General features: G+C 41.3%; 2 protein-coding genes across 2 annotated transcripts in view; one reads left to right on the top strand and one right to left on the bottom strand.

The window, feature by feature from the left end:
- The window catches only part of adam22 (ADAM metallopeptidase domain 22), a 57415-nt gene that overhangs the window by 25114 nt on the left and 4421 nt on the right, over positions 1–27880 (top strand). Inside the window, exons 6-29 of the mRNA XM_041941548.1 lie at positions 1520–1583; positions 12825–12891; positions 13064–13140; positions 13695–13769; positions 14499–14570; positions 16398–16564; positions 16653–16737; positions 16821–16911; positions 17033–17084; positions 21301–21400; positions 21492–21563; positions 21882–21974; positions 22380–22460; positions 22563–22613; positions 22721–22784; positions 22920–23025; positions 23113–23232; positions 23515–23683; positions 24343–24454; positions 25233–25323; positions 25599–25652; positions 26248–26448; positions 26724–26824; positions 27200–27266. Coding sequence (XP_041797482.1) covers positions 1520–1583; positions 12825–12891; positions 13064–13140; positions 13695–13769; positions 14499–14570; positions 16398–16564; positions 16653–16737; positions 16821–16911; positions 17033–17084; positions 21301–21400; positions 21492–21563; positions 21882–21974; positions 22380–22460; positions 22563–22613; positions 22721–22784; positions 22920–23025; positions 23113–23232; positions 23515–23683; positions 24343–24454; positions 25233–25323; positions 25599–25652; positions 26248–26448; positions 26724–26824; positions 27200–27266 — 2232 coding nt within the window. The remainder of the gene's footprint in view (positions 1–1519; positions 1584–12824; positions 12892–13063; positions 13141–13694; positions 13770–14498; positions 14571–16397; positions 16565–16652; positions 16738–16820; positions 16912–17032; positions 17085–21300; positions 21401–21491; positions 21564–21881; positions 21975–22379; positions 22461–22562; positions 22614–22720; positions 22785–22919; positions 23026–23112; positions 23233–23514; positions 23684–24342; positions 24455–25232; positions 25324–25598; positions 25653–26247; positions 26449–26723; positions 26825–27199; positions 27267–27880) is intronic.
- Positions 8473–12181, bottom strand: cldn12 (claudin 12). Its single transcript, XM_041941549.1, has 3 exons — positions 12048–12181; positions 10595–10852; positions 8473–10499 (listed from the first exon to the last, which is right to left on the bottom strand). Exons 2-3 carry the CDS (start codon positions 10811–10813, stop codon positions 9693–9695), a joined length of 1026 nt encoding a protein of 341 aa, XP_041797483.1. The 5' UTR covers positions 10814–10852; positions 12048–12181; the 3' UTR covers positions 8473–9692.

The following is a 27880-nucleotide window of genomic DNA, read 5'->3' on the forward strand; positions in this document are numbered from 1 at the left end:
CATGGATTTTTTTGGCCACTTGGGGGCAGCAGAAACAAGTTGTAAGCAAAACATTGACATATCATTAACTTTTAAGTTGATATGACAAACCTGTCAACAAAGGCCTGTTTATTTACACATCCAACAGTTACGGATCAACATTATTATTAATACCCGGCTCTTTAGCCACTAAATTCTCCACCAGCTAGTTGCTAACTGTTTCTGCCTGCTGCTTAGTGCTGAACATGAAGTGCACAGTGGTATCGGATCTGAACTGAAAAAAAAAGATATAAGAAGTTATTGATTCCAGCTGCTTTAACTATAAGCTATATAAAAAAGTGTTCTAACTTTGGCAGAAATTGTGTTTTCATGTAGGATCCCATTATGACTCACAGTAAGAAACTGACTGGAGTGGAACAGTGGAAGAATTGTGAAGTTGCTGCATAGCAGAAATACCAAATCAACATTACATGTTGCTATTGGGAAGTACAAAGATTAGATGTTACTTTCTGCTCCATACTGATATAACAAAATAATCATTCATTCAGTTTTCAATTTCATAATGACCAAGCTTTTTGAAAGGACATACAAAAAAATGCAGACAACACAAAACACTAAGTGGAACACAGACAGAACAAAAAGGTTAAAAGCACTATACACACGCTTTGACCTGTGTTATCCGGCTCTTCCCGTGGACTATAATCTGCTGTAAGTGTTGGACCAGGACGATGAGTATATTGAAGGTGAATTCTGTGTGTTTGACGTAAAGAAAGAGACAGTTTGAAGTGAAAGACAGATCGTCTGCAGTGTTTACCCTCCTGACTCTGCAGTTTGACCCAACCAATCTCCTAAAAGCTTCAGATAAAGTTAATTAACGGATGACGTCCGGCTTTGCGCACATGTGCGCTCGCAGGCGGGCAGGCACGAGGAGACAGCAGCTAAATGAGACACTGATCTCCACTTGGTCAAAATTATGTGTGTTTTGTTGCCTCTTTCATTTGTACTTTCATGTGATGACTGAATTTAGGGTGCACAGTGAGTGAGCGTGCACAAGAAGTCTTTACGACTTTGAGTTAATATCAGAGAGGACCATTAGGGAGGATTTGCACCGATTTACTGCTTAAAAGCACCACTTTCAAAGATGTCTGTGTCATTGCAGCTTGTGGTCAACCAGTGCAAACTCTTAGAAATCCTTACAGCAGGTGACCTTTACGTTATGATGTGTGTGTGTGTGGGGGGGGGGGGGGATCTCTCAAATGATTGGATGACCTTTTGTTTCACATTATCCTCCACCCCTCCTAAGCTGCACATATGCCAAATACAGCAGTCAGTACAGCAGAGGCTTCTGTCCTTGTTGGAGTTCGTATCCTGACAAAAGCTCCAATAATACAATAACCCCCCCTTAAGCAAGCACTGAAATGGCTAATCTATCACGCTGATAGCTGAGGGGGAGTTGGATTCAGCTGCATTATTCCATTTTAGTGATGAATAAAACAGAAACAGGTGTTGATGTGTGCTCTCCTCTCTCTCTCCTTTTTAGTGGAATGTTTTTCGATGGCAATCACACCTACATGATTGAACCTGGAGGACGGGGCAGCAGCGATGTAAGTACTCTGCAAATCTGCACGAAAATTCATGTAGGCTGTAGGAGCTGGTGACGGCTCCTCTGAGAGGGCTTTATTAATTTTCTCTTCTTCCATCTTCTCACGTCCAGCTGCCTCTCAGGTCTCTTGTATTTTGGATGGTCAGGTGATCAGTTATAGCAGTGGTTCCCAGCCTTTTTATATCCAACGCATCGCCACACGGCCATCAGACGTAGCTGTTTGTCAAAACCAGCCAACATATTTCATGTGTTTTATGTGTTCTTTAAAAATTATTTAAACTGGATATGATTTCACACTATTAATTATGTAAAAGTAAAGCTGTACCAATAAGTCGGTCCGTTGATGGACAGAAAATGAACCAGCGGCTAATTCGATAATGGACTTCTCATTGTAATCATTTATCAAGCAAAAATGCCAAACATTTGGCAGAATGTGATGCTTTCCTTTGTTACGCTGGATAGTTCAAGCTGTCAGTATGCTCCATCAGAACTGCTTGTCCTAAGGTTGAACAGCTTTGTAAAACCCCCTCACCTCTTAAGTTCTGCCATTTTCCACTTCCAACTTTTCACACACCCTCAAGTCGTGATTCTGTGATTAAGTGACAGGTGAAACATTAAGTCAGATAATTGATTAGTTGAGCGCAGGGCAGCAGCTAATGACTAGCTGTGCAGAGGTGAGCAAGTAGGCAGGGTTTGAGTATCATTTTCTGCTACTTTACATTTCTACTCTGCTTTGATTCAGAGGCAAATACTCTACTTTGCAGATCCAAATTAACGATGCAACACATAGTTTAAAATAAGACTTAATTGATCCCTGGAGGAAATTCACAATGTACCCAGCAGTATTTAAACTATTTAAAATGAGCCCCACCTTTACCAACTGCAACATGAAATTGATACAATAACAATAATAATCCAATAATATAATATACATTACTCTAAAATGGGAAACTCTACATAATGAGTACTTTTACTTCTGATGCTTAAAGGGCCAGTGTGTAAGATTTAGGGGGAACTGTAAATTTCATATTTATAAGGATGTTTTCATTAGTGAGTATCACTAATGAAAACTCAAATTAACTTATCTACTCCACAATTTTTCAATGTAGCTCCTGGCAGCTGCAGTGTGTACTGTACCTCTGGCTGGAAATCACTGCACTTCAAGACCATGTGTGCAGCAGCTGATCAGTGAGAATAGTCTTCCTGGTACTATAGGATTCATATCGGGGTCAGTTATTGTTCTTGTATTGCTCTGAGAGGAGGCTGAGACAAAACCAGAATCAGTTACAGATCACACACCAGCCATTGACACTTTTTGTAATGAAGCCTGAGTGCGCTGCACAGGTCTCAGGACCGACAGATTTGCTGGATTACAAAGCCTGTAGAAAAGCCTTCAGCCAATTAGATAATAACAATTACAGGCATTTTGGTCAGGATGAAAGGACAGATCTGAGATTGTCTAAAGACGCCTTGAGCATGAGAGCGAAAGAACAAGCCACTGACACTGTGTGTGTGTGTGTGTGTGTGTGTGTGTGTGTGTGTGTGTGTGTGTGTGTGTGTGTGTCCTTTCTAATTAAAACGTCCAGAGGAAGCGTGTGTCTGGTGTTAATCAGTAAGGACGAAAGGAGACAAGATACAAGAGGTCAGGGATTTGTGTGTGTGTGTGTGAGTGTGTTCTTGTGCAGAAGGGTGTATGTCCACTCAAGAGCGTTGATTGTGGACACAGAGCTACTTAAGATTCTTCCCCATATGACAGCTATAGTGCCAGCGGTGTTGAAAGAGTGGTTTGGAGAGGATGGACATTAGAGTTGGGCTGAAAAGTGTTAACTGAGAAAAAAGGGATGAGAAGGAAACAGGTACATAGAGGGAGGGGGAGCTGAGCAAAAAGGCGAAAAACACTCATATTCTGAATGTGAAAGATTGATGAAATAAGATAAAAATGAGAAACAATGATGCTTCAAGCCCACTAGGTTTACTTTACTTTTGTCACAGCTCTCTCTTCCCTCCCACTTCTTATTTACTCCCTCCTCTTCTGGCCTCTTCTTCGTCTCCCCTCTGCCTCCGTTACTCCTCTCTAACGTTTTCTGGAGAGATTGAATTATTCAAGCGATGAGAGAGAGACAGAGAGACAGAGAGAGAGAGAGATCTTAACTCAGAATATTGCTGCAGCACTCGTCTTCAGAGATACAGTATCTCAGTGGTCTTTTTTGGTCATTCACACAGACGCAGTGACGTAAAATGCACATAAATATTAGAAGAGATTCTCTGCCAGTTTAGTTTTGCATGTCATGCAACACAGTCTGTATGGCCACAACACTGCTACAGCAATACGGTAGCATATATACAAAACCAAAAGAATGACAAGAATGACATCAATCATGATGTTATAAACAGATTCACATAACCCTATGTTTATGTACAGCATTTCAAATCAACTGCACCAGATAGAAGAACTTTTAATGCTACAGGCCTGAATTTTATCCCGATTGAGTCCTCATTTTCGAGTAGATGGCTAACTGAAATGTTTCATGTGTGAATAGCAAACTCAGTCTTGAATCGGCCACGTTTAAAAATATACAGTCTTGTGTAAAAAGGCAACAGAAAAGACGAAACAAATTTTCAATATCGTATTTTCTGTGTGGTAGCATAAGTACTGACGTGCTTTTGGAAAATATTTGGCACCACGCTCCACTGGCAGTGTTGGTTTTGGCTTGTTAGGTGAGGGAATCCTGGCTGCATAACAATGGCGGGGACAGCGTTGCCCTCCAGCCCGGCAGTCGCTGTCAGTTTGTCAGCACTGAGCTCTGGATGTCTGCTCCCCGCGGGCGATGGTCCACGCTGGCTGCCCCCCCCCCCCCTGCATCTCTGGGTTCCTCTCCGCGTGTTCCTGACTCTATTTCACTCTCAGTCTCTGTATCTTTGTCTCTTTGACAGTCTGCTTGGTCTGCAAGTCACAGACACACATTTGTCTGCTGCAAAAACCTAAATGCTCTTTATGTATCCTGTGTATCAACACTTACACACACTCACACACACACATGCAGAATAATGTGCTTTTGACTTTGTGTCTTGAGGTTGTGTCCTCGGTTATGTTCTTGTTTAGCCTGAAACAGCCATATATCACTCTTTATCAATTAGAAATGTTATTAAATGTAGAGGCTTTGTGCCCTGTGCTGCACTACTAATTCCGAGTGTTTCGATCTGGTTGAAACTGATGGAAAAAAAGACATAGCAGGATGGGGGGTGTGTTGAGATAGAGAGTCTGCATGACTCCTGTTGACCATATGGTAAATCCCATCTGCCCTTCTTTCACAAGGCAGAAAAAGTTATGCAGGACATTAGCTAAGTGTGTCCTGAACAAGCTGCTCTTGTCACCTGATGCAGCTGAACTGGTCTCAAAGTGTCTTATCATGTTATGTAAATGGGCCCCTGAACAAATAGACGACAGCTATGAGCAATACAGAGCGCCAGAGTTAAAGTTCACAAGCTAAGAACGTGATGTACCCGGGTGCTACGTGGCTGATAAATCTTGCACGTCTTGAGTGTGTAAGTGTCTGCGTGAGCGTGTACGTGCAGAAAACTTGGAGCGAGGATGTGTGATGCTGGCTTGCATACCCAGAAAACACCATATGTTTAGCCCTCTTGTTGTTTTGGACACCTTTCCAACCCCACCTGCACCTCAGGGCCTCTGCGGCTACACCCCGACAGCTCTTTCGCTTCGCTTTCAGCGAGGGCTGAGGCAAATGTTGTGTTTTGTTGATGGTGCAGAGACCATGAGTTCAGTGCTGCAGCACATTTCAACCATGAAGGAGGAAAAAGACCAAGCAATATTAGTATTGCATTAGGCATTGTTATATATGTTATATTAATTGATTTATTAATGAATTGATTGGGGGATTGACAGAAAATTAATCACCAATTTTTACCAATCTATTAATTGCTGAAGTCATTTATCAAGCAAGAAGGCTAACATCTTGTCCTTCCATACTAGATAATAGATGCTAATTCTAAGCATGATTTTAGCATGCTGTGTGTTCACACTGGGAAAGCGACGGAATGAATTACACTCAAACCAGGCAGTTTGTATTCTAAATGCAAGTGCTTTTGATGGACACTATTCTCCCACAATGCAACGCACAAAGGAAATAGAGGCCTCCCCTGATAGCTAAAAAAAAAAAAAAACCTAGTATATACTTAACACTGTACTGTGGCTGGTGGTTAAACAGCCTCAGAAAGATCATTGGAAACAAATTTAAATAATCAGTCTTAACAAAGACATTTTGCTTTCTCTTTGCGGTTGTGCTAAGTTTAGCTGCAAGATTTTTCTATACCAACTGCTAAACCAGTATACTTTGATGATACGTATGTACTGCAGTACATGCTGCATAGAACTAGTATGAAGTGTGTATTTGGGACGCAGACTAAGAGTCTACAGCCAAACTATCTGCTCTGTGAGGCTGCGCTTTATTCACAGCAGTGCTTTGTCCTTATTAGTATGCTAATATGCTCACAATGACAATGCTAAAACTCTGATGTTAAACAGGTATAATGTTCACCATGTTCAACATTTGCTAATTAGCACTAAACACAACATACATCTGATGGGAATGGTGAAATTGTGGTGAAATTGCACTCGATTAAATATTACGCAATTACCAAAGTTACTACAATCCATCCTTGAGGGAATGTGAATGTCTGTACAAAATTTCATTTCAATCCTTAAATAAGTTGTCGATAGTTCTGTCTGGACCAAAGTGGCGGACAGACTAACTTCGTCCTTCATGCAGCAAAAAAATGAAATTAGCTTATTCCAGCATCTTAAATGTGAGGCTTTGTGGCTTTTCTCTGTTTTAAATCATTATAAATTAAGTATCTCATGGTTTTAGACTGTCGGCATCTCTAAAATATCCCCACACCTCCCCTCCCCTCCCCTCCCATCTTTTGATGTTTCTAACCGGTCTGTGTTTTTGCCGCTGCAGCCCTCAGACCCTGTGCGGAGATCTGACCTGCAGTTACAAGACGTGGAGAGGAGGCTGGGAGGGTATCTGAGGAAGAGGGGGTGGGGAGTTGAAGGGTGGAGTATGAAGTGTGTTGATGGGGGTGGTGGCAGGTTGTAGGGTAGGGGGTGGTGGTGTTTGCTTTAGGTGCCAAGAAGAGGATTTGTTAAACTCGCTCAAACCGGGAACTGAGATGGAGCTGACAGGATTAAAAAGAAGAGGGTCTCCCTGTGGCCTCAAGCCATCTTCATGTTACTAAACCTGGACCAGTTCATTTACACATGCAGACAGACAGCGGGGATGAAAAGCGTGTTAGCCCTCCCTGCTTTATATTCATGAGCTAGCAGCCTGCGTCTGAGGTACCATCTCCCATGGCAACCCACGCTCCGCCCCCATCTCTTTGTAGCATATGAAGGCCATCTGTGTTTAGACCCTGAATCTGCAACCCTACACACTCCCTGCTGAGTCTATATGCTGTGTGTGTGTCCCTTAACTGGGATGATTGGCAGAGAGTGATGATCGGGGGAACAAAGAAGACGCTGGTCAAGAAAATACTTCATCACAACAGTTAATTCAGGAGTAACTGCTCCGATAATGATGGATTGTGCCGCGCGTACGTGCTACACGTAACACAAAAGCAGCCATGTCATAAACTTCTTTTAATGATGGTCTTATTAATCGTCTGCCGCTAAACTCTCAGTCAACATGAAAGTGTCACATCAAAGAGGGAGTTGGCTCCAATTATGACTGCTGCAATTTAGTCTGGTGACTGTTAATTCAAATGCTAAGTCCACCAGGACAACATCAAAGATAAGACAAAACAGCGGAGTGCTAGAAGACTTATTTTAATAGAGTGCTCACGATTCTTAATTGGCTCTGGTTTCTGTCTATAATGTGAGAACTTAAACATTTACCCAAAGAGCAGATCATAGTTGAGAGCGAATGTCGCTGAGTTTTGTATTCTCAAGGTTGCTTTTAAGGTGCAAAGCAGCATATATTATTTTGCATTGTGATATTTTACAGTGCAGCAATGATTAATTGAGCAACAAAAATTTGCCAACAATTTTGATAACTGATCATTTAAGTACATTGGTACTTAAATGATCCACTGTCTTATTGCAGCTTCTCCAATATAATGTTTAGGGCTTTTGTCTGTTTCACATCATTGTAAATTCATCTGTTTGGGTTTTTGTATTGAGGGTTTCTGAAGATTGTTTGCCTTTAATTAACATATGTACCTAGACTGCCTAGAAAGCAGTAATTATACTGAGTAGAAATGGTAAAATATGCAAAATTAGCTTTAATTGTCAGGGCCATTTTTTTTTGCATCTTTTCTGACATTTTATAGAATATAGAACAATTTATCAATCCAAAACATTGGAAATGCTAATAAAAGTAGTTTAGTATAGCTACTGGAGATTGGGATGCAGTAGATGAACCTGTGAAACATAATACTTGTGAATCATGTATTAACTTCTACATATAATTCACCTAAAAGCACAGTCCATGAACAAGTTTAATATCCCTCAGCAAATCAAGTCATCATGAAGGGATTACAGCAGGAACTAAAACATTTTATGATGATACATTTCTGGGAAACCAGAACCTCACAAGCCATTGATTTTCTCAAACATTTTATCAATTAATCTGTAAATGTGGAGACACAACCAGCTGAAACCATCACCGAAACAGATACGAGCTCATTCTTTCCCAGTTTGTAGTTGAGTCTGTCTCTACTGTTTAACATCTGGTGGGTGAAGATACTCACAAAACTTCTTTCATTATAAATGAGATTGTGATTCTATTTTGTTGTAATTACCCATATTACATATTTTAAAGCTGTGAGTAAATTGGTTTTGTCATTGTTACCCCAGCACATAAACAGAAACACTGTTAAATTGTGATTTATGTTTTAATAAAAACAAAAAAGATGACAGTGTAGAAAAACATTTCATTGACATTAACAGTACAGAATAACATGATGAACACATTAGACTTTGAAAAAATGTTGATCAGTGCTCACTATGCAAAACATGCAAACGACAAGATTTAAACTAAGTTTAATTTGGCTCAATCACAAGTATGATCACCACTGAACAACCTCACAATATTACACTTCCAGCTCATCAATCAGCTGACATGTTGCGTGCAGATGAATGGCACTCTTGGCTGACACTTTGCTTAGTGTTCTTAGTGACTTTTTTTTTTTACATAACCACTTATGAAAGTACATGTTACAATAACTGATTCAGTAATGTGTTAAAAAATTCTAAACGCTAGCGAAGTCAGTGAACAAAGGCAATGTAAACGGGCACAGTATTCACATAATGAGTGCATTAAAAACATTGACAGCTGCTTTTCACAGGCCACAGTGACATTAAAACAATGTAGTAACATGTTACACAACAGACACAAACAGGTGAGTCAGTAAGTAGTGGTTCGAAACCACAGCATTTAAAGGTGATGACAGTCAGTGTTTTGTTCAGAAGCGATACAGAAGAACTCCCTACTTTAATCTTTACATAAGCAAAAGTTATGTGAGTATGAATGTAGTGGGTCAAACATAAAGCAATGTAACAGAAAAACAGAATTTTGCTGACGAGCTGTCACAAGCTTTATGGCTGCTAGTCAGCATAATAATAATAATTTATAGCTACCACATACCAAAGTATTTGCTTGTAGTTAGTAGGTTGGTCCATTGGCCACTTAACCAAGTTAGGAGCTATTGTTTAGTGGCCCTAATCTGGTAAAACAGTGAAAAAGCAAGTGGTTGAGGCATCCTTCAGTAGTTTTGGCTGCAAATGATGTAATTTTCCTCCCTTTCTACAATACTACTCTAAATAGTGTTGTTTGCATCAACGCTTTCATGATTTTCGTTTTTAAGAAAATCTCATCCTTCATAAAATACCTTCAGGGTTTCATTTTCTATAATCAGTAATTTGCAGACCTGGATTGACTGACTGGCTGACTGAAACTATCACTCCAGGTGCTGTAAATAGCTTTCATATTATTAACTTTCATCTATCATACTCTATTAGTTTAAGCAGTGGTGAACTGCATGGAGGTTCCGGACAGAAGCCTTTAATGTGCTGACGATATCAGCTTGTTTTCTCTTACTGTGTCAGCACGGGGATGTCGATCTCTATGGCAGACATCCGTGAGCGGGAGGAGTAGCGGTGGCCTGCATAGCTGGATGCGTAGCCCTGAGAAGGAGCGTAACTCTGTGAAGGAGCGTAACTCTGTGAAGGAGCGTAGCTGTAGGCCTGGGTCCCTCCCACCTCTGAACCATACCCGTCTGGAGCAGAAATCTGAGACATGTACACCTGTGGTGGTGCAGGGGTGATGACATTTTGTGCATAGCCCTGGGTAGGCACATATGGCTGGGCGTCGATCACTGTGGGAGGATAAGTCTGTGGTGGGAAGGGCTGAGGACCATAAACTGGGGAAGGAGGATATCCGTTGGCGGTGAGGGGCTGGGTCGATAGAGAGGTAGGCATGGAGGGCAGGGGCAACCAGAAGGGTGAAGGCAACTTTTTACACATACAGTACCACATGAACATCAGCAGGGAAGCCAGCATTAGTCCTCCAGAGCAGCCTATAGATACATACACAGCAAAGCCGTCAGAGAAAATGTTGTCATATCTGATGTTCATCTCCTTGGTGCGGAACAGGAACCACACTGAGGGTGCGAGAGCAATAGCTCCGCCGAGAAACAAGAACATCCCTGCCACCAGGTGACAGCCTGCACTGTTGACCAGGAATCTGATGGTCTTAATGTCTGGTTCAGGTTTGTCTGAGCAGCAGCAGGTCTTACACATTCCTGACATGCACAGCAGCAAGGCCAGAGAGCCGAGCAGCAGGCCTGTAGGCAGACAGAACTGCAGGAGCCGCAGATCCAGCTGGTCCACTTTAGAGTACCACTGGAAACGTGAGAAGACATGATTGCTGTTAGGACAATTTCGGACTTAAAAGTGAAAAGCAAAAGCAGAAGACAGTAAATTTCTTAAAGTGATACCTCTGAATCATAGTAGTAACATCCTGAATAGCCATCCTGTTTCACACATTTAGCCCACAGCCCATCATACACGCTGATATTCTTGGCGTTACGATTGAAGGTGACAAGCCTTGTTACGCGCCACTGTGGGATTAGTGCTGCCACAGCTATCCCTCCCACAGACACAAAGGCAATGATGAAGGCAAAAGCGTTGGTAGCGTGGATGTCCCGGCACGACATGGTGGGTGCTGACCGGAACTGAGGTCACGAGGAGAGTTCCTGTTTGAACAGATGAAGAAAGGAAGTCAAGACAGAGAGAAGTGGCTGGTCAGTGCAATGGAAAGCCATGGGGCCAGAATTTGGCTATAGTAAATCATTTTTCCGTTCACACAACTCCAGATAATATGAAAAATGCATGGTTATACAAGTTTCTCCAAATGGCCCCATTACAATTGAAGTGAGCTAACTGTGCCACGGACTGACCTAGCAATGGGCAACCCCCCTGTATTTCTATTCACCACAGCGTAGTTGACCCAATATCTGCTGTCCCCGAGAAACAATGCTCTCATTTCATTAGCAAACAAAGTGGCAATGGCCTGGGGGCTGAGCTTGCAGGGCAAGTGTCTATACTGCAGTACATAACATAGACTGTACAGCTAAACAATGAGCAAGTGAATTAGATGCTTGGGGTTTCTTTCTGTGACAGCATGCAGCAGTGACTGGCCATGCTTGTGAGGAAACTTGACTTTGAGAAACTCCTATGTAGTATTATATAATCATGTATAGACATAAAGGTGAGCAGGTTGTTCAAGTTAGGGCCCCTCAGTTCTGTCATTGGTCCAGTTGTAATCTGTATAGTCTGTTTCTTTTGTTATTGTCACTCCTCACTCACACTTATTTCAGTGCTGTGTATTGTTGCTTGTTTCTTTCAATGCAGTCATCATGGTAATACAGGATTGAATACAGCAGCGGAGGTCAACGATGACTGCATCATCCCTCTAACAGTCAGACAATACACTGACTATGACAAATACGCGATACTATGCCGAAATTTTGCCGAGTTTACACCTTAACCGATGAATAACAGGTATTCAGGAAGCTCTATTATATCCAACAGCTTGCCATATGGCGTTAGTAGCTGGCCTAACTGTCTGAGCAGTTTCACCTGCTAGCTAGCCAGCTAATGTGGTGTATATATAGCTCTTCTATCCCGTTGTCTTATCGGTAAAACACAGAAACTTTTTATGGTTACATGCCTCGAAAACAAAAATATAGCGGCAAAATATGAACAAGACGTGTGGTACGAAAGTGTTGACTAACCGTGAGTTAACATTAACGCTAACGATACTTCGTTACATTAGCCACCTAGCTAGCTGATGGCTACAAAGTTAGCATTAACAACAACCTGTTGCGTCCCGAATTCCTCAATTTCATCATCATACACTACAACTACATTAAACACAGACTACCATACCTTATATTTCCCGAAGTTCACTCGCGTTTACATCGATGGGAGTCGCATCTCAGACTTGTCCTCCTTTATACATTTGAAACTAGCATACCCCAACCCAGAGCCTTTTCACTGAGGTACAGTAGATGACAGCGTAAACAGGATATCCTGACTAGTTTGAGCCCTCAGCGTTGTCTCACAGGTCGTTCACGCATGCGTTGTCGATATCCTTGATCACTGCTATCTAATAGTTTTTCCTGAAATGATTCCTTACACAGACACGATGCATTAAATTCATAGAGATGAAATAATGACCTACAAACTGCAAATTAAAAGTCGGTTAAGAAATTATTTAGAAGTAGTGAGGTAAGAAAAAGTAGCACAAGAGAATAGATACAAATATTATATAAAATATGTTAGAAACTGTAGTTTGCAAAAGATATAAGTTGCTCTGATTTTGTTGTTCAAATACAGTAGCAGCAAGTATTTTGTAACGCAGCAGAGGTCAATCAATATTCTATTCAAAACCTCTAATGTTTGTTTTCATAGTGTCCATGTGATATCATGTGCATCTGTCCATTTATTTGTCTGATGATTCTCTCAGGTACTCAGGTTCTCAGGTGTGTGTATGAGTGCAGTATTAAGAAAGAGAAGAGTCCGCCCAATCAACATCCTGGTCAACAATACAGATGAAACAGAATCAAACAAGCAGCATGGACATATATTGTAATTTTCAGATACTTTATCTCCGGTAAAACAGACTCTTATCTGTGATTGAATTTCTCTTTTTGTGTCTTTCAGGGAGGGGTCCGCGTTCACATGATCTATAAATCTGCAGGGCAAGAGGGATTTAATGATCTCCTCAATGGTAAGATGATGACTGGAGACCTGAGGAGGAATTTAATGTATGATTGATATTTAGTAAAAAAGTATTGAAATTACTTTTCATGTATTTGTGTTAATACTAAAAGGTGCTTGACTGTTTTGGATAGGTAGTGTACATGAATAGTGACTGCAGTGAATGTGTCTTTTTCTTTTAGGTGATCTTCCAGAGCCACCCTTTCCCAGCCCTCCATTCCCCGGGTCAAAGGTTGTGCACAGGAGAACAAAGAGACAGGTATGACTCCACGTTGACTTGCTGATTTTATGATGTGCACGTTTGTTTTGAGTCCTTGTAAGACAGATAGGTAATTCTGCTCTGGATGCTGTTAGTCCACACCTGATCTCTTTGTTCCCTGCCTTTATGTTTTCTGTTAATTTGCAAAGCTGAAGGGAGATCACTCTCTTCTCGTTCTCCTGCCACACAATAGCTCTCCACCCCTCAGTCTTTTTCTTCTTTTTCATGAAATATTCACCTTGAGAGTAGAGGCTGTTTCTCAGACACAGTCAGACGTCTGCAGCTGTCTGTCTCTCAGTCCTCAGGGCTGCTCTCATCTTTATTTGGAATTTGGAAAACAGACAAACATGGTTTAGCTTTGCAAAGTTCATCCTTATCGATTCATCGTTTCTTTTTTCTCTTTTCCTGGTGACGCATGAGACATGAGTTGATCTTTGTGTTTGCTGTGTGTGCTGTTCTGAAATCATCCTTGATGTTAAAAAGTCCCAGTTGAGGACTGAGAAATGTTTCATGTTTTTATGAGAAAACTGGCATACTGTGTTGTTTCTTCTCAGGCTTCACATGTGACACGAAGTGTAGAGGATGAGACCAAGTACATCGAGTTGATGGTGATCAATGACCATCTAATGGTAAGCTTTTAACACTGTATCCCTCATAGAAGCACATATTTGGTATGTAAATTACATTTTTTGAAATGTTTTCTTTATGAATTTGTGGAATCGTACATGCTGGTTGTTGTTGCTGTCTTGCTCAAACAGATCAGTCCATTATATCACACACATGTAGAATTAAAATATAAGGCTGGCATTATTCCATATTTTTTAGATCCCATGAAAAGACAAAAACCAAAAACTAACAATGTGTTATTCTACCTCTCAATACGTCCCAAATGTCCTCACCCTGTCATGGTCATACATGTGTAGTTTTATTTTTAAAAAATATAAAAACATTTCCTATGACACAAGAGCAATACGTCAGACCAAGCTTTGGCTACATAGATTCTAGATAAAGATTGCCTTTATTGTCATTGAGCATGGTTGACACACATAGTTGATACTTGAAATAGAACTAATTTTTGTTTTTGGTCTTTTCAAGGGATTTGTTGATAGTGAAAAAGTTTTAGAAGAAGACTTATTGTTTAAAGTGATCAGATCTCAGTAATGAATGCTGGGTGGGCCAAGAGTCAGCTCCAAATATGACCTTTATTGTGCATGAAACTGACTGTTTTGATCCTCAGAGACACTGGCTCCTTTCATACATTTAAATGTCTTAAAAAGAATTTGTTCCAGATTATGAATCCTGCTTTTAACTGTTTCCTCTCCATCCCTCTGTGTCCCTCTCTCTGTCTGTATCTTCAGTACAAGAAGCATCGGCTTTCCGTTGGGCACACAAATAACTATGCTAAGTCAGTGGTCAATATGGCTGACATGGTAAGAATTGTATTGATCCCCTTCTTGGAAAGCTTGCCGCAAGCACTCCCAGGTATTAGAGCTAAGCGCACATTGCACTGATTTCTCATTTAACCAACCTCACTCTGTACATTTAAAGCCTCTCCTGGCCCATAATGTGCTGTGAGCAGCCATTAACCAGCCAGTCATGAGTTTCCAGGTTTCAGAGGACTGAAACAACAGTGGCATCTCAACAATACGGAGGCAGATGTTTGAATGATTCATTATTTGTAGTCACATCTGTCTGCTGTGCCACTGAAATCTAACCTGCCACGGGGTCATGACTGAAAGCTGATAGGCTGGTGAGGCTGGAGAAAGGTCATGCTTTTTGTCGTGCCCTTGAAGAGGATCATATGAAGCGGACTCTATTTGGGAAGTGCACATTGATTTTCACATACGAGTATAGTTGCCTTTTTTCCCAGTGTGCGCCCTGCTGCCACGGCATTGAGGCCACATTCACAAAGGCATCAGATGGTAAAGATTACAGCAGTTGTAAATATACTGACAAAATTAATAAGAGTAAGAGTTTATTATCAGTAAACTGTGTCCTTGTTTAGAAAATGAATCGTCAAAGTTCTCACCTGCAGGAAACTTCTGTCACCATGGATACTGTTAGATGCTGTACTCATTCAGCTGTTAAGTTACAGCATGTTATGTATCATACCTGTGTAATATTCCCAAAACAATTAGCATGCACTGTAAAGCAAATAGTACATTACCTTTCAATTGATTGGCTTGTCCATACATATGTATGACCTTCACTTTTTTTCTGAAAAATTCAAAACAGGGGATCATTTAAAAAACCCAGAAAGTTGTTTAACAACACAAAATGTTGTTTGTCCAACCATGTGGATGAAAAAAATATTCCATCATCTGCACAAGAAAAGATGATTTTTAACCAGCAAACTGTCTAATCCAGTTAGCTGAGAGTGACATATGTCCTTCCTCTCTCTGTAAACCACAAGCAAAACATTATTTTGTATGAACACATCAATACAACATTTTGACTGATGGCAGCAGTTTGAAATTTTGCATCATGTTGTGCAAATTGAGCAAAGATATGTAACTTCTTGCCAGTATATATGTTCAGTTTAGGAAACGGAGTCAAAAGTCTTTTTTTGTAATGTAACAGATGGAATAGCTTTTCATCCCGATGGCTGGAAGAGACTTTAAGGATTCTGGAAATATCTTCTGAATGGTATTAAGTGTTGTTAAGAGACCTTCTGGATTCCTCAAAGAATCTCAGCTCTGTGACTAGAATGCAGAGCAGCACAAACTAGGCTAGAGTAGCTCTTAAAGTGCACAAACAGAGGTGGTGCAGATGGGTGGGGTTGGATGGGCCTTGGATTGAACCATGTACATGTCACTGACCGCTTCCTCTCTGCTCTGTCAGCTTTGTCTTGAGACTATTGGCATTCAGCTTAAACAAAGAGGCTTTGCTCTTGATCTCCTCTCTGGCATTTGCCTGCCTCTGTTCCCTGATAGATTTCCACCTGATGAAAGCAAACAGCATTATTTGCCATCCAGTTTGCTCCCTCTCCGTCCTTCAGACTGTTACTCTTGTTGACTCCGTCTAGCCGCCTGCAATGTGCTGCTGTCTGGTGGCAGGATCATATTGATCATACTGACTCTTTGACGGGTGCTGTTGCAAAGAACAGCTGAGGATGTTAATGAATTTGAAGCACGCCAGTCAGTTTTGATATTGATCGGGCCTTGTCATTGGTTTGTTTGTTGTTTGACACTTTCAGTTACACAAGGTACGACATTTTAGAGATAACTCCCTGTTTTAAATTTACTTAAATTCTCCAGATTTTCAAGGAGCAGCTTAACACCCGTATTGTGCTGGTTGCCATGGAAACATGGTCAGCCGACAACAAGTTCAACATCGATGAAGACCCCATGGTGACGCTGAAGGAGTTCATGAAGTACCGAAAAGACTTCATCAAGGAGAAGTGCGACTCTGTGCACCTCTTCTCGTGAGTCTGAATGTTTTAAAAGGATTTCTCATGTGCTCCGTGCTCCAGCGTCTTCTTCATTAAACACATGAATTCCTCTTCTCATCAGAGGGAATCGTTTTCATAGCAGCTGGGGAGGCGCTTCCTATATGGGAGGAGTTTGCTCTCTGACTAAAGGAGGGGGAGTCAACGAGGTGAGTCTTGAAACGTGAATTAATAATTACAGATTTCCCCAAACTCCAATCCATCTACACCTCTATGTCTGTGTCTTCATCAGTACGGCAAAACAGACGAGATGGCCATCACCCTCGCTCAGTCACTGGGACAGAACATCGGCATCTTCTCTGACAAGAAGAGGATCCTCAATGGTACGCAGTTAAACCTCGATGAGTCCTTTATTACTGACTTTTTCTAACACACGTTCTTTCATAAGCCTCCTTTTCAAGCAATGGCAGCATGTCAATGTGTGTGTTTTGTTTTGTTTTCCAGGCGAGTGCAAGTGTGATGATCGCTGGTCGGGCTGCATCATGGATGATGTTGGGTAAGTTACTTTAAAAGCACATTTCCTCATCAAGTCATAACCTGAAGGCCACAACAGAGACAGACAACAGACTTTGATCGAAACATTGTCCACTTGAATAAATTTGTGTTTTCTGGAGCAACATCAGCAACATCAGAAACGGATACACTGCTGTGCTGTACTGGCTTTAATGCTTTGTTGCACGTCTTTAATGTACAAAGACCTAACGATTCCCCCATGAGCAAGCTCTTGGCAGGGTTGGCGAACAGAACTGTAACCTCGAACAGAACCAGGTTCTGAGTGGGCGCCCATCTGCCTCACCCGGCTGGGTTTAGACAGAGAGAGACAGAGAGACAGAGAGAGGGAGTGACATCCACAACAATGACAACAACAATGATAACAATAACAGCTATAATCATAATAGAATAAGAAAAATAGTAAAGTATATGTATATAACACCAGTAATATGTATACAATAATAATAGAAATTTGGCTAATAATAATGACAGAAGCAGTGGGCGTTAAGCAGGAGCATGGCAGTAGGCACAACCATGATTCACAATCCAGCCGCAGCCACGATCCATGGGAACATAGAAAGCACAAGAGGAAGAAGCCAAGTTGGTAACATGCATTAATGGGACATGAATGCCTTCAGATGAAGAGAGAGAGGGGGGGAAAGAGGAGCTCAGTGTATCATGGGAGGTCTCCGGCAGTCTGTGCCCATAATGTAGCAGCATAACTCAAGGCCTGAGCAGCCTTAAACTGTAAACTTTGTCATATCTCTGTCACCAAAGAGTTCAATGAAATCTGACACACGGATTCAGATTGTGAACAAATTTGTTAAAAATTTAAACTGGAATATATTTTCCTGTGCATCTCGAATCAGTTAAAAAAGTTGATTACATTTTCTATTCTTTATAAATGGGGATCACCTTAATATTTTTGCGAGCAGCAGGCGTATTTTATTGATATGTTGTACCAGAGTTAGCTTGAAGCTAAAGCTAACATCTTGGCAGGTCACAAGTAAAACATACGCACAGTGACAGAACAGCACTGAGCAAACTAGACAAACATGACTCATGAGATGAAGTTACAGAGTAGTACATCACACACATAAACACACACACACACACACACACAAGATACATCAGCATCAGCTGTATTTTAAACAAATTATGTGGGTCTCTAAAATGTGATTATTCATCTATATATCTGTAAATATGCTGATATCAGTGTCTCCATCCTCTGGAGTGTTGTTGCAGTTTGATGATTTGCCACCAGGTGTCAGCCTTTGTTTATCCTCCATATGGCTTGTTTATATAACTTCAGTGGGCTTCTCTCAACAGTCATGTGTTATATAATGTTGCTTGCTAAGATTAGAAAATAGGTGTTAAATCAGTCTGTGTGTATTTTGTGTTTCCAGCTTCATGCAGAAATCGTGACAGTGTTTGTCTGAAAATGTGTTTGTGTACATTTGTAGTGTATATACTGTGCAAGCATGGCACTGTGCCACTGTGAGCATACAGATAAGAATGTGTGTTGTGTCTGCGATGTGTGCTTGTGTGTGGTGTGTGTGTGTGTGTATATACCCCTCTTCTTAAATACTTCTCGCGTTCCCCCTCTATCCCGAATGGGACAGCAGGTGAGCAGAAGCTTGGCTAGAACGTTGCCTGTGCTGTTTTGAACCAACTGGCTGCCTCGGAGGGGTTGTCAGTCATCACAACCTTTCCCATTTCACCCAACAGCACTACAGCCGCTGTGGCCCCAGCTTCACTTTTTACTCGAATGATATGGACAAATACAGTTTGTTGTCCAGTTCTTAAATGCTGGCTGTATTTGTCACAATCATTTTTGGACGATTTCACATGTACTTTATGTGTATTCCTCAGTTTTTGGCCGATGTCACCGACTGATACACCGAGAAAATTTTGTTAATTTGATTAAGCTGATTATTAATAGGCTCCTTCTCCCTCCTGTCCTTCAAGTCAGGACTTGTCATCAGCTCTTTTTGTCCATGTCTAACCGATTGATACAGTCTGCAATGTCATTCTCATCTTACTCCAATATTTATCTATCTCATTTCCCCGTAACAGCAGAACCCCCTCTCTAACCCTCACTGTCCAGATAATACTCTATTGGGTTTCCATAATAAACCTGCTTTAATGTAACATGGTCACATGACAGAGGACAGGTGATTCTTATAAGCCTGTCACCTGTGAATGGACCTGGCCCAGATCTATTTTCTCTAAAATAAAGTCAATGGTATTTCAGACGCTTGTATTCAATGAGCAAACCTCAGTCATGTCCATTGACGGACTTTTCTTTTTATCCCTCAGCACCTGCATGTCTGATCAACCCAACCTGACTACTAACTATTTTCACATTTCTCACAGGGTATAGCTACTGTGTTTTTGTATGTCTGTGTGTATGTTTGTGTGTTGATTTGTCTGTTCAGATATGTATATATATATATGTGTGTGTGTGTGTGTGTGTGTGTTTATTAATATGCAGTGTGTGTGGCAGCTTTTTACAGGCATAACTAAACGCAGTAAGGATATGGCAATCGGAAAGAAATGAGTGAACATGCATTATGGTCGAGTTAGGATTCAGAATTGCTTTTTTCATGTTTTGCAGGTTATTTTTTGCTGATATTTCCTTTTCGTTTTCTTCTCATGAAAGCAATGATTTTACCATGAACAATCCAGGACAAAACCAGGAGTCTAGCATTTTAAATGAAATATTTTCTGATCTGAAATATACTTTAACAAGGATATACGAACAAGACAAATACATTAACCACTCTGAGAAACTGAGCACTAAATGCAGAGACAAGTGAATGATTGTGGTTCAGACACTGCTATGCCAGCTAATCGCCACTAGGTGGCAATAAGCTGGCCGTGAATGAATGGATAAGCGATGAAGATGTTAGTAATGGTTTTTCTGGATACATAAGGTTCTTCAAGAACTCTATAAAATAATCTATACAATACTGCTGAATAATACAGTAGTGTTTGTTTTTACGTACGTATTCTCGTGTGCTGTGAAATGAAAAATCTTTCTCTTGGCTAAATAATAGTAATAATAACATGAACTATAATAACTACCAGGTGGACTAGTGGTCCACGTGGTAACAATTGTTCTTCTTCCGGTGACCAGTGTATCATTCAAGCGCATTTCATCTTTGTTTGCACCCTGTCGCTGTTTAAAAGGGGGAAAAAACACTACAAGATTTTGACAAGATTAAGCAACATTAGAAATCCAAGATGCAAATTCCACGTGATCGTTGGGACAACTATAAACCTGATTAGTTTAGGAAATCTACCTGAAATATTGTAGTGTACTTCATCCGTCATCCAAGCATCATTACTGGCTCGTGATACAACCATTATCCTTGTAGGTGGCTCCATTTAGTGTCATTCACATGGAATAATGATGACCTCTCACGACTCTCCGTGAGTGTGTCTGTTATTGCATTGTCTCCTGTGCCAGGCCTGATGAGCCACACGACCACAAACACTAGTTAAACATGAGCCAGCAGCGTAATCAGCATTAAGGCTGGTGGTGCAGCAGAAGATAATAACATTTAAGTGCTGCTGAGATGTGGGCTGATGTCGTTAGAAGCATCAGAACAAACAGAGGACTTTCGATTGTAATAAATATGCTCAGGTGCTTCAGATGTTGATTGGGCTGCGGCTTGATCTCTGTTCTCTGAGTGCCTCTGGAACATTTGTTTAAAATCGATGAGACCTTTTAAGTGACACAGTATCACATGATAATGCAATAACTGTTGAAAAGTAGATCATCCACAATACTCGAGTTCATTTCCAGGACAAACTCATAACTGCATCTTACTGTAGAATCCATTTACATCCTACACATATCTTCATGTGACCCTCACGATCCTAGCTATACTGTATATCTACCTCCATGTTATAGTGAGGATCTCCTCTGAACTGTGAGTATGGTAAACCTGTAATAAAACCTGAAATATTCATGTGCCGGTAAGAAATGTAAAATGTATTAAGTATGACTAAACCTGCTATGGCATTATCTACAGCACACTGAAATTAAATTTGAGGTATGAAAAGTCAATTAGTTTGGGTAACAACATCTCAAACATCTATTCTTTTCCACCAGTTAAGTGTTTTATTTTTTTTTGTAATGTGTAATGTGTTGTGTCGGGAGCAAGCCCTCCTCTCTCTCCCAGTATTACCTGAGCATGCTCTGGCATTTACAGTTTCTACCTGCCCAAGAGGTTCTCTGACTGCAACGTGGAGGAGTACCATAACTTTCTTAACAGTGGCGGAGGAGCTTGTCTGTTCAACAAACCTCTGAAGGTACATCACACTCACAGATAAATAGTCACACATACAGGACCAGTGTCTCTTTAGGAGTTTGAATGTTCATTCTGCCCTTTTCCTCCTTCAGCTGTTGGACCCTCCGGTGTGTGGAAATGGCTTCGTGGAGCCAGGAGAGGAGTGTGACTGTGGCAGCCCAGCGGTAAGTTCCAGATGAGACTGGATAGATGCTAATAATAATAAGAAGAATAGTGGCAATAATATAGGACATGCAAGTGCTTTACAACAACAAAATCACATGCACCAAGTGCTTTACATCTAATGACACAGAATGAACATAGAAGCTGTTGTTAAAAAATGAATAGAAAATAAGACGAAGCAGAAACCTCATTGATAATAACAGCAAAATGAGATAAAGATAAAGATAATTATACTGTTTGAGAGATGAGATAATACGTGGAAACAATTTGCAACAAGTCAAAAGAAGACATCTGTGAGCAGCTTCTTGTTTGTCTTTCAGGAGTGTGCCAGAGAGGGAGGGACCTGCTGTAACAAGTGCACCCTGACCCAGGGCTCCAAGTGTAGTGACGGACTCTGCTGCAACAACTGCCAGGTACAGAACACACCACAGCTACGCCTGTCATCCTCTGCTGGGGTGTCGTATCCGGTAAAATAGAGGTTCAACTACGCATGATGCCCGGTTGGAGGAAGAGTCCCGAAAGAGTATGCCTTTTATGGTCTTCAAGTGGCTGGTTTTGAAACAGCTAACAAAGAGAAGTTGCTCATGATTACAGTAGAGATGCTGTAAATCTGAGACCAACACGAACAAGTGACAACAAGTTTCAGCTACTTTTTCCCTGAACGTACAAAACCAAAAATGCCTGTTTAAAAGTCCTAAACAGCCACATAAGACTCTCAAGTATCTCAACATGAATGAATAATTGATTGTTGAGTTGTGGACGGGTACACAGACACGCCATAGATGTAGTTGCTTCATCTTTATCGTATGCTGCTACAGATGGAGTTCATGGGAGTTGTGTGCAGAGATGCAGTGAATGACTGCGACATCCCGGAAAACTGCACAGGCAACTCCAGTCAGGTGAGCACGAGCTTCCCCCAAACGGAGCTATAAACTTAATATTGGCTCACACGGTTTGTCACGGTGAGGTTTTTTTTTTTTTTTATTGTTTGTGTTTTGCAGTGTCCACAAAATGTGCACAAGATGGATGGCTACACGTGCGAAAAGGACCAGGTGAGATGTTTGACAAATGGGTCTTACTGTATTTTACATTCAAAAAAGAAAAAAAAGCTTTACTTCTGCACAGGTGTTATTTTTTGAGACCATATTTCTCTCTGCAGGGTCGCTGCTTCAATGGAAGGTGCAAAACCAAAGACAGACAGTGCAAGTACATTTGGGGAGAGAGTAAGTGTAGTTTTCCTATGTGCAAATCAGTTGCACAACAAATCTGAACATGCTTCCAGGATGAAACACCTGTGGTAGAGATAAAGTCACTAAGCCGCAGATCTTGCTCATCGTGTTTTGTTGTGTCTCCCACAGAGGCGACAGCGGCCGACAAGTTTTGCTACGAGAAGTTAAACATTGAAGGGACGGAGAAAGGCAACTGCGGGAAGGACAAAGACACCTGGATCCAGTGTAACAAACAGTGAGCCGGCCCTTTCTCAACCCTGCACAGTTCTGTGATCATCTCATGTTGCTCTCCGTGATCGTTTGATGCGTCTTTGGATTTCAGGGATGTTCACTGTGGGTACCTGCTCTGCTCCAACATCTCACCTGCTCCGCGACTGGGAGAGCTGCAGGGAGGGCTGACCTCTTTCTCAGTAGCCCGACACAGTGCTTCTCTGGACTGCAGGTACACATCACTGAGGAAAAACACTTCCTAAAATACTTATAGCCCAAACCAGCAGCCTAAAAAGACGGTTTGTGATGTGTCCTTCATCTCTGGACTAGTTTTGTTCCCTGGTTCTGTGCCTCCAGCAGTCACAATAATACTGTGCACAGCTCATAATAAGACCTGCAGAAGCTCATGGCCACTGTACTGTGTTAGCAGACAATGGCCTCATGTATTTTATTCCAACACTTATGTGAATTCAACACAGTCTTTCTCACGTGAAGCGCGGTGTTTGTTGTTCAGCGGTGCTCACGTGCTGATCGATGGAGACACCGACCTGGGATACGTCGAGGATGGGACGGCCTGCGGGACAGACCGCGTCTGTTTCAATCACAAGTGTCTCCCCATCCAGCAGTTCAACTTCAGCACCTGCCCCGGGACCACCGACAAGACCGTCTGCTCTGGACATGGGGTACACACACACATACAGTGAACACACACACAGATACACACACACGCTAACACTGTTATACTGGCTTTCTGATGTATTGACTTGGTATTACCATAATATCAGTGTCAGTGCTGCTAGCATGTCTGTCCTCCACAGTGTTAAGTCCTTATAGTGACTATTCTGTCACACGACATCTATCTTGAGCCACACTTGAATTTAAACTTAAGAAACAATTTAGGAAAGCTAATTTTCAATAATTCAATAACCTCGTCAATTAAATCCTGATATACATTAATACCCCTTTTTTAGGTCCCAAAAGTGTCAATTATTCACAGTATCAAAATGGTTTATAAGGTTCTTTAATGAAGTTTTATGGCCATTATATCTGTCTGAGAGGTACGAATATCAAATATTTCTGACCATGAGGTTGAGAAAGAATAATTTGCTCAGGTTGGGACATAATGTAACATCGAATTTGCTTGACTGAGCTTGCTAACAATAATGTTACTAACTAAATAAGCAATTAACTTAGCTTTTTGCTTGTTTTTATTTCTGATTATCAGCATAAACTGATATCAGGCTAATCTGAGCCATAATGCACATATACAGCAAGGCTTCGATGTATAAATCTGAAACCTTGCGGTTATGGGACAGACAGTCTGTTTTTCTTCTTGCTGTAGGTGTGCAGTAATGAGCTGAAATGTGTGTGTTACCTGGGCTGGGCAGGAGAGGACTGTAACTCCACGTCTCCTCTCAGTTATCTCGTGGTGGGACCCACTGCCTCAGTTTCAGGTAGACATGTGTAACGCTCTCACCGCTTGTTGCCGCCGTCCACATCTCTCTTCATCTCACATCTCCTGTCTTCTCCATTCATTCTTCTCTGCTTTCCCGTACCTCTCGACTCTGTTCATCCCACTTCATCTCCTTCAGTTCCTCCTTTGAAACCCTTCCCATTCACAATTGTTACGTTGAATATTTCAAGCTTATTTTAATGCTTTTTTGTTGCATTTCTTATTATTTTAGCTTCCGTGTTGGGTTCATGTCTGCTCATTAAAAACAGCTGCATTTGTATTCACTGAACCATGCATGTCATTCTTTTTGTTTGTCATTATTTTCACACTCATTCTTTGTCGACAGGCTGATGTCTTTGACGGAGTGACTTGAGGTCAGATTTGAGTTCCTTTTCATTGTATTTGTCCTGTCTTTAATGTCATTTCCTGGTCCTCCTCCTCTCTCACCCCACCGTCAGCTCACCTCGGTCGGTTGTTTCTGACTATTATTGAGTTAGAAAATAAGCTTTTCTTTAATGTTTTCCTGAATAGGAACCTACTGCACATGTAAGTTCCCCTCAGAGTCGTGCTGAGGGGTGACAGCAGTTTGGTTGTTCTCAGTTTTGTCCCCCCTGTTCTCCTTTTACACTTTTCCTGCTAAATGTAATGTGTTTTTGTGTTCTGCTGCAGTGCTCTGTGGTTTGTGTATCCCCTTGTGTCCACATGACTCAGGAAACAAGTGACACACTGCTAATTAACACACATGCGGCCCCCCACTCTCCTCTCCTCCTCTGTCTCAGGTATCACCAGTACCAACATCATCGTCGGGGCCATCATAGGGTCCATCCTCTTCCTCGCCCTCATACTGGCTGTTACAGCCTGGTGTTACAAGTGAGTTTCCCTACAGCCTGCACGTGCGATGTTTCATATCAGTGGTGGTCGCCCCCCCACCAGGGGCTGCTGGGAGAAATCTGAGTAGTTGTGACTCATGAAATGATTAACATGAAAAACACAGAATTATGTTTATTTTTTCAGACTTTCCCCTTTTTCATTTGTGTGACTTATTCAGTAGTTTTAAATCTGTCTTTGGTGGAAATGGCCACGATAAACATGCATTCAAAGTTATATCATTGCTGGACTGATGATGTTTGTACTTCTCTTCACAGGAGCTACAAGCAGAGACGCTATGTTGAGTCTGAGGTTCAACGAAGATTCTGCCGGTTTGCTCAGTTTGACTCTGTTATCAATGTGTTGCATTCAAGCTGATTTTGCATGACAGAGCTATGGTGTGTTATGTGCTGTGTTTTGAGAGTTATTTCTCTTAAACACACACTAACAAAAACCCTCAATAATGTTTTTCATATTGACACAGTGGTTTTAAGTCTAGGGTTTTTTAAAGTATTTGAATGCAAGAGACGTCGTTACTTCTTCCTCTTTTAAACCAGATTTACGTCATTATACTGATGGCACTGCTGTTCAACTGTAGTGGGAGAAATACATCAGGTTCAATAGATTTTAATGCAATACTGGCACAAGATATGCTCCGTGCTGAGTGCTCACAGCTCAATGCAACGACTGAACATCTGTTTTCAGCGAGTTGTGGAGAGTCTTTCTGGAAAATGACAAAATCGAAGTGAATGTTATGCACAGCAGGTTGAAGAGGTTTCAACAAAAAAGTAAATTCTTAAAGTAAGAACAAAAATAATTTGTCGAACATCATTAGTTAGTACTAAATAAGTTTAAGAATATCTCAAAGTGGATTTTTCCTGTAATTACTGTTGCTTGCTGTTTGAAAGCATTCTTCTGCATTTCCAGGCAAATGCCCCCAGGTGACTATGTAACAAAGCCTGGGGACGCAGACTCATTTTACAGTGACATGCCTCCGGGTGTCAGCACAAACTCCGGCTGCAGCTCCAAGAAGAGGTCAGCTTGCCTGTCGCACCTGCAGATTTGCACCCTGTCCTTCACCCCCTCCATCCCATCCATTTCTCAGAACATCTCACTGTTTGGCTTCAGGTGTGCCATCTCATCATCACTCATTCAATCGCTGGCAAATTGTGCGTGCGTGCGTGTGTGTGTTGCATTCATATCATGCTCTGTTACCATCATGCTTTCATTATGCTCCTCCTTCTGTGAACATTTTGAAGGTGAACTAAAATGTTCAAAATTACGAGCATCCTTCATCCGTGCATCCTGTCCCTCGTCTCCACAACGACGGGAGCAGAACAGCATGTGGCAGCCAGGAAATACGATGTTGTAGTGATAATATTCTGTCCGTGTCGTGTGTGTAGATCTAACGGCCTCTCCCACTCGTGGAGTGAAAGAATCCCAGATGCCAAACACATCTCGGACATCTGTGAAAATGGGCGACCGAGGAGCAACTCGTGGCAAGGTAACACACAAATCCCCTCTCGTAGATAAGAGGAAACAGCTGTGCTCCTCTTTCATGTAGGGGCCTCAAAAAGACGGGCTGCAATGTGCTTGCTTCCCAAAAACAAATGCAGGTAAAGGTAGCACACGTGTTAAATAAAGGGCAAGGAATCACTTCCTCTGTTGATCATTGTGGTGAATTTTATCTACAACTAATATGGATATAACGTGCCGTGAATCCTTTGTCAGAGCCACAATTAATGCCACCCTTTTCCTGAATTTAGGGCAAAGAAGGACATTGCAGCCCTATCTATAAATGTTCTCTTTTGCATTTAATCTATGTATGTAATTGTATATATTGGTATTGAAAGTGTGTGTTTATGTTGTTTCTCTCCAGGAAATCTAAGTGGTAATCGTAAGAAACTGAAAGGAAAGAAGTTCCGTGCCCGCTCTAACTCCACAGAGTAAGTCCCTTGTGGCAAGTCGGTCATGTTGTGAGGTCAATGAACAATGAACGTGGGACGTGCAGATAGGGAGGAGCTCTATTGGAAAATAGACTTAGCTCTTTTAAAGGATAAAGCTGGAGTTATTCTTTATTTTTTTATGTCAAAAAATCCCATGAAAAAAGAACAAAATAATTTTTTAGTCTCTGAACACTTATTTTCCTCCCTTTTCTGCTGCACTCAGTCCCAATCCCACTGGTTCCTACTGAAGATGTAAATCATTAAAAATGGGCCACAGATAAATAGTTTTTTTTTTTTTTTTAAAGGGCTAAATAATCTCATAGAACAGCTGTGTGTTTTTGTTTTAGCAAATTTTCCTCAAACAGAGAGAAATAATGTATTTGTTGGGAACTATTTTCACCTTTGGATTAATACATGTTTGGTGCATCAGAGAGTATTTACAGCATTAGACTCAAAATAAACTACAGTCCCTGTGTTTTTATTAGTGTTTGAACAACATGGAGTGGAATAACTGATATCAGGCTTCACAAAGAGTATGTTCTAGTCAGATCTTCTTCTTGTTGGTTTTGTTTTTCTCATGAGATTTATTGACAGCAAGTAAATAAAGAACATTG

Source organism: Chelmon rostratus, chromosome 8 (assembly GCF_017976325.1).
Source record: "Chelmon rostratus isolate fCheRos1 chromosome 8, fCheRos1.pri, whole genome shotgun sequence".
NCBI lineage: Eukaryota > Metazoa > Chordata > Actinopteri > Chaetodontiformes > Chaetodontidae > Chelmon > Chelmon rostratus.

What these genes read in the sequence shown, in the direction of transcription:
- cldn12 (XM_041941549.1), bottom strand. Translation starts at nt 10,813, where the DNA reads ATGTCGTGCCGGGACATCCACGCTACCAACGCTTTTGCCTTCATCATT. An exon ending in GTTACTACTATGATTCAGAG is followed by an intron (nt 10,500 to 10,594) that starts GTATCACTTTAA and finishes TCACGTTTCCAG; the next exon opens with TGGTACTCTAAAGTGGACCA.